At 38.0% G+C, this 12,546-nt stretch overlaps 1 protein-coding gene across 3 annotated transcripts in view; it reads left to right on the top strand.

Annotated features, from left to right (window-relative positions):
• The window catches only part of MYO3B (myosin IIIB), a 227,727-nt gene that overhangs the window by 96,724 nt on the left and 118,457 nt on the right, over positions 1 to 12,546 (top strand). For all 3 annotated transcript variants that reach the window (XM_085323242.1, XM_085323250.1, XM_085323256.1), the window contains one exon: positions 2,730 to 2,885. In XM_085323242.1, coding sequence (XP_085179368.1) covers positions 2,730 to 2,885 — 156 coding nt within the window. The remainder of the gene's footprint in view (positions 1 to 2,729; positions 2,886 to 12,546) is intronic.

Raw genomic sequence — 12,546 nt, 5'->3', positions numbered from 1 at the left:
CTTGCTCACCCATGCAGGTCTCCTGCCCCCTTTGCTGCACTTCTTTCTCCTTGGGATGCACCGCTCTTGAGCTTGGAGGAAGTGATGCTTGAATACTACTAGCCAGCTCTATTCATGAAGTTTTACTTGTGTGTCACTTGTGTTTCAACTGAACTCCTAAATGACAGGTTCACAGGCTGAGAAAATACCTTGTTGCCTGAGAAGAAACGATACTTATGGATGAAATGATACATAAACTGCTTCAGGAGCTGCAAAGCTGAGGAGAAGCATGCAGGGGAAGTGAATAAACAGCAGGGGATTGGCAAGAGTAAGCAACAGAAGGGAATCCTCAGGCAGCCTTCTCCCTGAGAAAACTTAACTGTGGCTGTTAAAATACAGGCCAGTCCCAAACAGCTTGCATTTCAGCCCATAGTGGAGAAGCCAGACGAATGTTTTCCCTAAAAAGTGATCCTTCCTTTTGTTCTTGTCAGATTTTCTCCATGACATCAGAATGCTGGACATCTCAGAGTTTCACCTATACAACATCTATGTATAAAAATATATCTGTTGCAACTTCTGGATCTTGTCAATAGAGTATCTTTGGTGGTCCACTAGTCCTCCAAATTGATTTTAGTATTTACATACCACAGGATAAAAGATTTTCGTGTGATTAGCACTTTAGGTAGACACTGGCTATACTGTGTGGAACAGTCATTTCTTGTAGAGATTCCATTCAAAACCTTATGTTTTTATTATCTAAAAAATAGCTGGCATGACACATCTTCATTTGGATTCAATTACATTACTATACTATCCCAAATGTATTCAAATGTAAGAGAAATAGTTCTATATTAACAATATAGCATGCACAATACAGATTTGTAATTACTATTAAAGTGGTAAAAATCATGTGTTATAAGCTTTTCAGAATGAAATCTCTTGAGACACTTGCTGTTTGTATACTGCAGAGGTTTTTATTTTTTTCCTCTCCCTTTCAGATTAATGGATTGATGGTCTCTCTCCTTTCACATGCTTTTTTTTTTTTTTTTTTTTTTTTAAGGAACATAAATACAACCATGATTGGCATGGATCATAATGTCTGTGTGGGTGTACTGACTTTTTAAAAACATGGATAACGAAACAAAAAGAGAGGAGGCTCAGAATCTGCTAAAAGCTAATGATGAATTTCTTTTCATTGGAGGGCAGGAGTGGTATTTATAGCCTTTCGCTCACAGCAGTGCAGGTTCTGTTAGTTTAGTTTTTCTGTCAGGAGGCTCTAGTTCTAACTGATAGCAAAATTCACCGTAATAGTTATAAAACCAACAGCACATTTTACCGACAGTCCTTTCTGGATGTGATGTAGCAAGAAGAGGCTGGGAAAACGGTTTTCAAGAACCTAAAGTATTAAAGTTATGTCCAAAGGCATCGCAGGATCATTTTAAGACCAGACTATAGCCTTCAGTTAAGTATTAGAGGTGAGCCTGAGCTTTAATTGTTGCTGTAATTTTTGAAATAAATGAATGTATATGATACTTCAGATATAATTTGAAGTTTGCAAGTTGCTATTGATACTGCCAATACATCAGTTACTCTAAAAGACAGTGAAGTTTTACTGAACTTTGAGATAAAAGGATAATCTTGTTTTGTGATATGTCTCCCATCTTTAGGAAGTCCTTTATGTATGTGCACACAACTGCTGTGTCACTTAATATCAGTAAATACGAAATGTGATTGTGAAGTATGCTAATATGAATGCTTCTCATCATATATATACTCATGTTGGGCTGTAAAATGAAGGGAGGTGTATACTGAATTGCACCTTTTCTTTTTCACATTCTTAAATGTCAATATTATTCTCTGAGTAAGATAAAATAATTTAATACAAGGAGGAATTGGAGGACACTCTAAAGAGTTTTGATCCCATTAAATCACTTCTTTATTTGGACTGTATTATTTCTGCTTTATTGTACAGAAAATAATTATACTTTAATCTTGTTTTCCTCAATTTTAAATCTTGATCATATAAGTTAGCCTGACACTTTATTTTAGGCTAATAAATAGGATGTATCTCTTTGTTCATTATTAGATCACCTGTTCCAATTGCAGACAAAACTTTGTTACCTTGGCAAGCATTTAAATCTGACTCATTTATTTCTGTTCCTGTCTAAATTATGTGGGCTTGCAGAGTTTTCTGTGATTCTTATACTGCCACTTATCATCACAGTATATAAGAACTAGCTGAAATATTCATATTAAAACAGAACAAAGCTGTTTCAAATTGCTCTAGCTAGTGCTGGATCACAGATTTCACTTGTGTTTTTCATTAGGCTGTATCTTACAGTTCTTGTTCAAAATGCTCATTGGAGAATCACTGGAAAATTAGAGTGGATGACATACTGCCTGTTGGTCTTAGGCTATGGTTAATGTGTATTATCTGTACAGCAGTTAGAAGATAAAATGTCATTTTTTATAGTAAACTAGTTCGAGTTTTAAAAAAAATTTGAAATAAGTTGACTGGGCTCAAATTCGTAAACTTTATACTAATATATTTGTAGAGTGAATTCACTTAGTTAAGTACCTTGTGCCAGATTTATTGCACTGGAAAAGTAGGTGTAGTCTCTTTGCATACTCGGGGAACTCAAAAAAGAAAGAGAAACACCTGTACAATAATAACTGTACAGTAAGCTAGCTCAAATCATGCCATAATGAAATAACATCATTGCTATGAGACTACTCTTTCTCTGTCATAGGTGTCTTATTAAGGATTTTGAAAAGCGTCCCTCAGTCACTCACCTTTTGGAACATCCATTTATTAAACAAGTACATGGTAAAGATATGTCTCTGCAAAAACAGCTGGCTAAGCTCATTCAAGGACAGCAACAGCTAGGCTCTGTAGCCAAAACAAGGTACTGTACAACATATATTCTTCAGCCTTTCCTTCCTACGCTTACCCTGGAAGCACAATTTGCAATTTGGAATGCACAGATATTTACTATTTCATATGATTATATTGAAGCATTGATTAGCAATTTTATTAGTAGTATGTGCTGCATGCCATGTTGCAAGGAACTCCCACTCATGTCTTTTAAAGTTAATTTGATCAACCATAACACAACCTTTTTCTCCTTCTTTCTCCCGCTGATCTCTATTTCATATATATCACTTCTGGCTTAATCACAAAGATGCTAATAATTCCAGAATGTGCTGATCTTTGGAAGTACCTTTTTAGTCTTATTGGCAGGACAAGAAACTTTATCCTGTTTTGGTAGCAGACCTTAAAAATGCAACTATGAACAATGAAGTGACTATTAGAAAAGATTAAGAACACAACACTTTAAAGTTTGCTGCTTGTTTAAATACTACTAGTATCTAATACGTTTTAAGTAAAGTATTAATATAAAGAGGCTATTCAATACTTAAAATAATTGTTTTCTCTGAAGTTTAATAAGAACCGCTGTTTTTCATGCAGCCTAATAATTAATTTCAAAACTACTTAAAAAGTAGTGATTGTTCAAAAGCAGCAGAAGGTATTTTTCATTCTAGAGGYCGATTGTAAATATGTTTTATTCTGGTTTTTGACCAGGGGGTGGCAGAATTTCACTGCTTTGAAAGAGAATTAAATGCAAACGAACATAACTTCGCAAGCCCAGCAATCATTCTGTGATACAGAATATTCTGAGATAGAAATCTTTCTAGTGCAAGATAAGCTCTGGCTCATTATTATAAACAAACACCTACTAATGTTAATGAAGAAAATTAAATGTCATGATTCATAAATCATAACATGTATATATTATATGCCTTAAGATTCTGTAGCTTAAATGCTAAAAGCCCTCTGCAGAATGTGCAAGTTAAATATAGGAACTGCTGTAAGCACAGTTTCAAGGTGAAGAACATTTCTCTGATTTTTTTATTTTTATTCTTTTAACTGGAAAAACATACTGAGAATGCTTTCTGTGGATGAAGGAGCTAAAAATGTCCAAGTTACACTGGAAGATTTTGCTGTATCTTGTCTTCTAAGCAGATCTCTCCCATGTAGCACCTCACAGATCAGGTTGTATACTGCTGTGGGTTGGATGGGGAGAAAGGTATCTTGCGTTCTCCCAGTTGTTGTCCATATGGAAAACCTAGACAGAGTGAAATGATCCTTGTGCTGAGGAGCTCTGAAGTGCATTCCTCCTGGTATTCCAATAAATTCTTCAGGTATCTGTCTCCGTAACGTGGGGTGAGCAGGAGTCAAGACCAAGCCTACATTTCTTTCCTCAGTCCTTTCTATAAAGTACCTGGGAGTCCAGTGATAGGCAGGCTGCTGTACCCATGCTTATGCATGCCTGGAACAAGGGGAGGGATTTTGTTTCCCAGCATCCCCAGTATGAGTCAGTGCTTATCTAAAGGAGGCTAAATCTCTGTCCATCCTGTCACCACTTAACTTGTCTTACCTACTATTCCTTGCCAAGGGTGATTATTTGCAATGTGCGTACAATATCATCTGCTTGTAGTTTTGAAGAAGACTCTGTTGTAATAGCTTATCTTCCCTCTCTAGTCTAGAGTTCTGTTATTGTCTGTGATTCGGGCCAAGTAGCCCTGAATTCCTTTTCTCAGCTCCTTATCTGACCTTTCAGTCTCTGTTCATGCTCATTCTCTTTGTCCATAAGGCCTTGTTCTCCTTCTAGACCCAGGTTGTTCTTTCTTCTACCTCTGGCACTCCAGTAGCTTCTGTTTCTAGTCTCCCTCTTCTTCAGCAAGCTTCTTCTCTTTTTCAAGCCATTTATCTGTTCCTCACTAGGTATATTGCTCCCAGAACACTTTTTTTTTTCACCACTGAGTTTACCCTTCTGTTTCACTTGGTATTTGAGTCACGGACTCATCAAACAGCCAGACTTTGTCTTCCTTCCGAGTCGTAGGTCAGGTCTGTGGAGCCTTTCACTTCCGGTTCTGTTGCGGTTTCTCTTATACTCTTGAAGCCTTACTGTCATCAGACACTTTGTCCCAGGGTCTTTCTTTCCTGAACTCTTTATATTGCTCTTGGTCCTCTTTTCTGATTTCTGATTCCTGTAGCCTTTACTACAGTATCCTCAATTGTTCTTGGAAGCAGCAGCCCAGTTTGACCAGAGCTAAGAGTGTGCTCAGAGAAGACAAAAATTTCACCAATGAGATCTACAAAGATTTTTAACTTAATCAAATTTGGACAGACTTTAGTGAGATGGCAAAGTCTATGTGCCAAACAAAAGTTTGTTGTRGGAAGCATCTCTAAACATTTCCTAAGGTAATCTTTCGTTCTTTATTGACTCAGCATTTGCATGTTCTTTATAGGATTCTTTTCCCAGTGTGAACCATCCCACTTCTGTCTATTTTGGGCAATTAGTCAAGATCATTGTGCTTGAGAACAAGTCTGCAGGATAGAAATTTAGTTCTGCTGACTTAGAGATGTTATGGGACTGTACTTGCATATGATTCATATTGTTACTCAGCAATCTACTAGACAGAAACTGGGAACAGGCAGGGTGAAGGAAAAGAGGAAGATACTAATTGGTGCTAGATTATTGGTACTGGTTACACAATTTGTCTGCTAGCGTTGTGAGCTAGTCAGGCTCGGGAAGGGGAAGGAATGCATAGTAGGAACAGAAGGGACTGAACCTTTCAGTTAGATTGGTGTGATCCATCTTTTTTAACCATACCTTTACTTGGAAGAAAAGCTCAGAGTAGGTAAGGTATACCATCACTTTGCCCCTGTTAGGTGATACATACATTGAGGCTGTTTTAAACGGCAGTTATTTTTGTGACCTGGCTACACTATATGGAAAGGCTGATTGCAGATTGTGAAGCAGTATGACTTACTCTAAGCTAAGCATCCAGTCATTTATCCAGTGTTGACAGAATTAGCCTTGCTTTGTATCAGTGAAGTATACTCAGACTTGTTTAAATTTATTCACAGATTAACTTTCTGTTATTGTTAAGATTGTAAGGGTACTACTGGGGAAAAATGGACTGTACACACCAACATAAGTATCTTCTTTTATATATATATTTAAATAACACATGCAAAATGGGCTAAGCCAGCTGTTGAACACAAGTTCTAGCTAGTGCAGTGAAGGGAATTTAGAGATATCTCAAAGGCACTTTTCCAGCTTCCAGTTTCCTAAGCAATTTCTGATCAGATTTATTCCTACCAGTCCCACATCCACAGAGTGCACTGGCAGTCAGATCACTGGAGTGACATTTCAGACATACCCATTTATCCTAGAAGTTCTGCATAACCTTATGCTTATCTCAAAGATTTTGGATATATTAGCTGTATCATGGATCTGCTATTGTTTGACTCTCAGTGCAGGCTTTTATTTAAAATAGCACAGAATCACAGAATGGTTGAGGTTGGAAGGAACCTCTGGAGATCATCTAGTCCAACTCCCCTGCTCAAGCACATTGTCCAGGATTGTGTCCAGATGGCTTCTGAATATCTCCAAAGAGGGAAACTCCACAACCTCTCTGGGCAACCTGTTCCAGTGCTCTGTCATCTCACAGTAAAGAAGTTTCTCCCGTGTTCAAATGAAGCTCCCTGTGTTTGAGTTTCTGCCTATAGCCTCTTTTCCTGTCGCTGGACACCACTGAAAAGAGTCTGACCCCATCCTCTCTACACTCTCCTTTTAGTTGCTTATGCACGTTGATAAGATCCCCTCTCAGTTTTCTCTTCTCCAGGCTAAGCAGGTGCAGCTCTCGCAGCTGTTCCTCATAAGAGATGCTCCAGTCCTCTGATCATCTTTGTACTCCTATGCTGGACTCTTTCCAGTAGTTCCATGTCTCTCTTGTACTGGGGAGCCCAGCACTGGACACATACTTGAGATGTGGCCTCGCCAGGGCTAAGTAGAGTGACAAGATCCCCTCCCTCAACCCACTGGCAATGCTCTTCCTAGTACACCCCAGGATACGATTGGCCTTCTTAGCCACCAGGGCAGCTTGCTGGCTTATGGTCAACTTGTTGTCCACCAGGACTCCCATGTCCTTCTCCGCAGAGCTGCTTTCCAGCAGGTCAGCCCCCAGCCTGTCGTGGTGCATGGGGTTTTTTCTTCCCTATGTGCAGGACGTTTTGCCGCTTGCCTTTGTTGAACTTCATGAGGTTCCTCTCTGCCCATCTCGCCAACCTGTGGAGGTCTCTCACAGCCCTCAGGTGTATCAGCCACTCCTCCCAGTTTTGTATCACCAGCAAACCTGCTGAGAAGGCACTCCTCTAAAAATATAATTTATGTGTAGCAGACAGTTCAGTGTACTCTGAGGGCACCTACATCAAAACCATGGATTTATTTTAGTTGCTTTGTGACACTGTGGGGCAAAGATCTGGCCTGAAATGTTAGTGATTTGACCTCAAAGTAAGGGTGCAGTTCCAAAAGTGAGCTCAGCACACGGTCAAGTCTCACTTTCCCCACCCCACATCTTGCTTTACTGGCTCTGAGGCTTGTCTGGCCTCCTGAGGAGCTGACTGAGTTCACTGAGCCAGCAGAAAGCCAACTTGGCGAAACCAAAGAAACGAGAGGACTGTTTCTCTCCTGGTTTACTGARCATAGCTGATTCACTGTGGGGTCACTCAAGTGATGGAGCTACTTCAAGAGAGGAGGGAAAGCCACAGAGCTGGAAGAGGGGAGCAGAATCCCTTTCTTTGGCAATGAGAGCTACATCACAGCTCAACCTTCTTCTTAAAGCATATTCTGAGACTAATGGAGAGAAATGAAGAGCTGATCTAGCAGTTCACTGCTGCTGGATAGGAGAGATTTTGCTTCTTTCTTTCATTTTCCCACAGTTCCCAAGAACAAGCTCATGATGCTGTTTTTATTTTGGCTCCAGTGATTGTCAACACTTCCTGCACTAGAATTTCTAAAACAGCAGAAAAAATAAGCCTGCAGAATAGGACATGGTGCAGGGAGGGATGCCTCAACTAATACAGCTGAATGGTAGAAGAGGGAATACCTCGCATGACCAGGAGCAATGGATGGGAAGGGGAGGAAGAAGCAAGCTGTTCCCTTTCGGCAGAATCATCTGGGCTGACCTCAGGAGTTACAGTCTGAAACCTCTCCTCAGTTCAGGTTCTTTCATTCTTTGTTTATAAACTTGTTTGTGTCCAGTATAGCTAGGCTTAACTTCAGCACAGTTCTTCATACTACAAAGCTTTAATGGGCACTTAGCTGTCTTTGCTGAGCTGATAAGAGCCTGCTAACACACACCTCTATTGCTATCAACAATTTGTCAATAACAAGCATACTATTGTCCCTCTATCATGAGATAACTTTCTGCTCTGTTATTTCCACTAGATGAGAAATCAATAAAAATAAGATTTATGCTAATAAAAAATAGAACTTTTAAAATGAGAAAGGGTATTAACCTCCAGCTTATTTTACTGAAAAGGATGCAGTTTGAAAATATTCCACTAACTCTAAATTACTCCCCCTAAAATATTTTTAACAGTAGGATACAGATACATCCATGTACAAATAGATTATTTCAGTTTCAGAAAACCCAGCTAAGACACTTTACTCTCCACACCTGTAATGAAGAAGTAGCTTCATTTTTTTTCCATCTGTTGACATCCTTTAGAATTAAAGCCTTGAGTTTTGGCATTGACTTAAGTGAAGTTGAAATCTCAGGTTCAGCATTCCTTTGACAGTTCCTGAGATAGTGATCTCAGGGGGGGGAACCCTTGCAACAGGATCCCGCGTCACAGCTACATTAGGATGAGCTTACCGGTATTACCTTTATCTCTTCTCYCTCATAATCCCTTTCATGAGCTATCGGTTACTGTGTGTTTGTTTTGTCTGATTTCTAACAATATCAGAACATAAACGCTAATTAATGACAATATAGTTTTCATTACTAGGTTTGCCATAGCAACAGTTACATAAAAAACTTTAAACTTTAACTTAAAAAAGTGTATCCAATGTTAAATAGCCGATTAATTCTTACAGAAGTTCCTAAAGGTAAGGAAAAGGATAATCAGTGTAGAACCTTGCTTTTCACTGATATCCTCCAGGAAGGCTGAATTTTTCTTTCCTATCYCTTGTAAAGTCAAATACATCATTGCTTTTTAACACATGGGTATGGATTTGCAGCTCATCTTGAGAGCCAGAGTGCTCTTACTCCCTTCAATATGTAGGTGCCTCTGGGCAGGAAGCATTTTTTGAAGTCAGAGAGGATGGCTCTATCAATTTCTCTCTCTCTCTTTCCCTCTCTCTCTTTTTTTTTTTTTTTTTTTTTTTTTTCCTATTTATTTACCAGTCCTGGACTCACACAAGGATTTCAGATTTCTAGGTATATTTATAGGTATACAGGTATATATCTATACAAATAGTGGCCTTATGCATAAAAATGTTGAGAGAATGAGAAATGTAATTTGTTCCTAAAAACTTGTACCTCATATAGCATTAAAATGAGGAACTGAAAGAAAGTAGGAATCTAAGTTACAGTAAGGTGTAGACAACAGAACATGCAAGTATTTATCAGGAGTGATAAGCAGAATTATAATAATATTTATTATATAATAATAAATGAGTGTTATTAAAGACTTTGTGGCTAATTCTCTGTTCTCTAAGTAAAGAAGGGTATACAAGTTACATGGTTAGTAATCTTACTATATTTCAGGGTTAAATTCTTCAAGATAGAGATTCATGCAATTGCCTATCAGTAAAATACTAAGAATGTTTAGAGATCGTCTGAATAATAATACAGAAATAGGGTGGAGGAATAATTGTTTTACTCCTCATTCTCTGTCTGAATTACTGTGTAACTGCTGTTTTTTCTCTTACCTCCATGGGTCTCTGTTTCTTCACTTGTGAAATGACTTTAATGCCCTTTCTTGATTCATTAGGCCTACAAAAATAGACAGCAGTTCTCAGAGACAGAACTTTGTGTTTACTTGTTCTGTAAAGCACCTGCTGTACTTTTGGTTGCTGTAAACCCATTCATGAGGAGAAAAATATGTAACATCTGAATCTCTAGCCATTTTTTGTGTCATTCTTTCTATTCTAAAGTCTAGAAAGACTCTAGGTCAAGATGTATTGCAGTGATGGATATTGTTAATTCTCACTTAACATTAAACATTTGGTTTGTTTGTGTAGATAATAGTTCTGTCAAATTGTGCTTGGGTATGTTGGATAATCCATGAAGAGAGATTACAAAAGAGAACTGTTCAATTTCCAAATACATTTTTCAATCTCTTGAACTCATTTTTGTGGTCAGTTGCCTTTTTGATTCATAGTACAAGAGATTCTAGCATCCAGGCTGATTGCCAGCCTGCTGAAGAAAGAAGTCATATGGGGCTTAGTCTGTATCCTAATATTCCTAAATGTTAAATGACTCTTTGTGCTGACTGTATTGGCAAAGTTTACTGCAAAAAGTGGGCAGGTTCTCTGGAGTTTGTTTATAAACCCTGTTGAATATTATCCCCATCTTTTTATGCTTGTCAGGACTTAATCCAAACTTGGCAAAGCTGGCAACTGGCTCAGTGGTTAAGCAGTGGAAAAAAACATATCCAAACTTCCMAAGTCCTTTAAGGTAGGCTGTATATTAAGTTCCATAGGTACTGTTTAAAGAGGTCATGGAGCTTATCATGGAAACACTTAAAAGAGAAAATCAAATTTGGAACCCAAGTAGTCTGGCTGTTCTTCTAGTCCTCCTGTGCATAAATTATGATAATAAAATCTTGCATCCTTCTGGAAGACTTACCCAAAAATGTAAGCATTCTGTTTTATTCCACCAGAAACAGACAAAACATGTGTAAGCCACTTCCAGAGGCTTGTGAGTAGGATTAATGGAAAAATGAAGAATTTTTAATGTGTAACTAAAAGTTTGAAAAATACCAGCACTCAATAAAAGGGAAGGAAATAAATGGAGATGTTCTGTAAAGTTTTTACTTGAATGTGCAACAATTAAGAAATCATCAATTTATGAACAACCATAAAATAGTAAATCCCTGTATTCAGTAGAGCAATCAGGAGAACATCTAAAAAAAACAAAGTTACAGTAGTGTGTGAGATGGAGAAATTCAAATGTAATAGCAGATCTATTTCTATCTTTGGAGTGTGGAGGAGAAGCAGAATGTCAGGAAGGAAAATACACCATTAAAAGCTAAGAATTTAGAAGCGTGGGAGAAAAGTCTTTGTGGTATGTGTGCTAAAAACGTTGCCTTGGTGACATTCTTACAAGACACCTTTGAAAATTTTAGATACTCTTGTGATTGAAAACTATCTCATGATGGTCCAAATACAAAGTATCTAATGAGAACTTTAGTGTATCTATTGTAGATTTTTTCTGATATTAGAAGATGAAAAAATGAAAAAATGTTGGATATCATTTCTAGTATAGGTATGAATTATATTTCATTTATAGGTTCCTATGTGACATTCAGCTCTTTTAGGGGTAGTTAATGTGAGTAAGCTGTGCCAAATGCAGTAGATAAGTCTGTAATAATTGTAATATAACAAAGAGATGATAATAATGATCAGTTGACATTTGCTTTTATTTTTGTATTCTTGTCTATCAAGTATCACCATAGCTTAAGTTGAGCAAAACCATAACCTTCCATATTTCCTAAAGGGGTTAATAACTCCTGGGATAAAATTGCTGTAATTGACCTGGTGTTTTAAAGTTAATGTTGATCAAATCTCAAATGGTTTTGGTTATATGGTTCAAAGTAGCTGTTTCCCAGTTATCAGCAGCTTTGAAGAGGTCAACTCCAGATGTGGCTTGTTCTTCTCTGAGGTTTCCCTACAGTCTGGGTCGCTTATGTTCCTCTCTATAAATAGGCTTCTTCTTAGGAATCAGCCAGGAAAGCTCTTCTACTAACCACTGTTTTTAATTTTTAAAGGAATGGGAGAACTTTCAGTGTTTGGGTTAATATATTTGTAAACAAGTTTACTATATATAGTAAAAAGTTGCGAGTTTACTTTTCTGGGCCATCCTGGGCCAATGTACCACTGCTGGTCACCATTTAGAAGTTTGTTTCTGTAATGGGGAACAGACCGTGTAAGACTTACTACATTCAGGCTACCTTGTGAGATACCAGGAGGAGGCTATGGTGGCTTGGCAGCCATCCCCTTCGCATTAGCCAGCTGGATTACAGCAGTAGTCTGTCCAAGGAAGTAATTCTTACAAACGGATATCCAGCTTCTTTGCCAGATCACATTTAGTTATGAAGCAGTTAATTGCAAGGAGCTTGATTGCATCCAGCCAGTAATTTCCTTTGGACTCGGAGATAATAACAGAAACAGAAACAGAAATAGTCCTCTGATTGTAAAATGCTGTATGCTGAGGATTTAATGTAGGCTAAATGCAGTTCTTCTAGCAGTCATCTGTGTGAATATGAGGGGACTGCGTTTAAAATCTGAAAAAAAACCTCAAAGCTACTGCAGTCCCCAAAACCTTTTCTTTGTCTTATTACAGTGGACATGTTTTTACTGGAGGTTACACAGATTTTTATCATGGCTGCAGCATTTATATTGTTGCAATGACGGTTGTGTCAGTGTTTCTGTTATGATCTTGCTTTAAAATTTTACTCCAGGCTGAAATGTGATGTGTAGGAGCAAG

Source organism: Rhea americana, unplaced genomic scaffold (assembly GCF_003343005.1).
Source record: "Rhea americana isolate MKP2758 unplaced genomic scaffold, rheAme1 scaffold_12, whole genome shotgun sequence".
Classification (NCBI taxonomy): domain Eukaryota; kingdom Metazoa; phylum Chordata; class Aves; order Rheiformes; family Rheidae; genus Rhea; species Rhea americana.
This window is presented reverse-complemented; position numbering and strand designations above follow the sequence as displayed.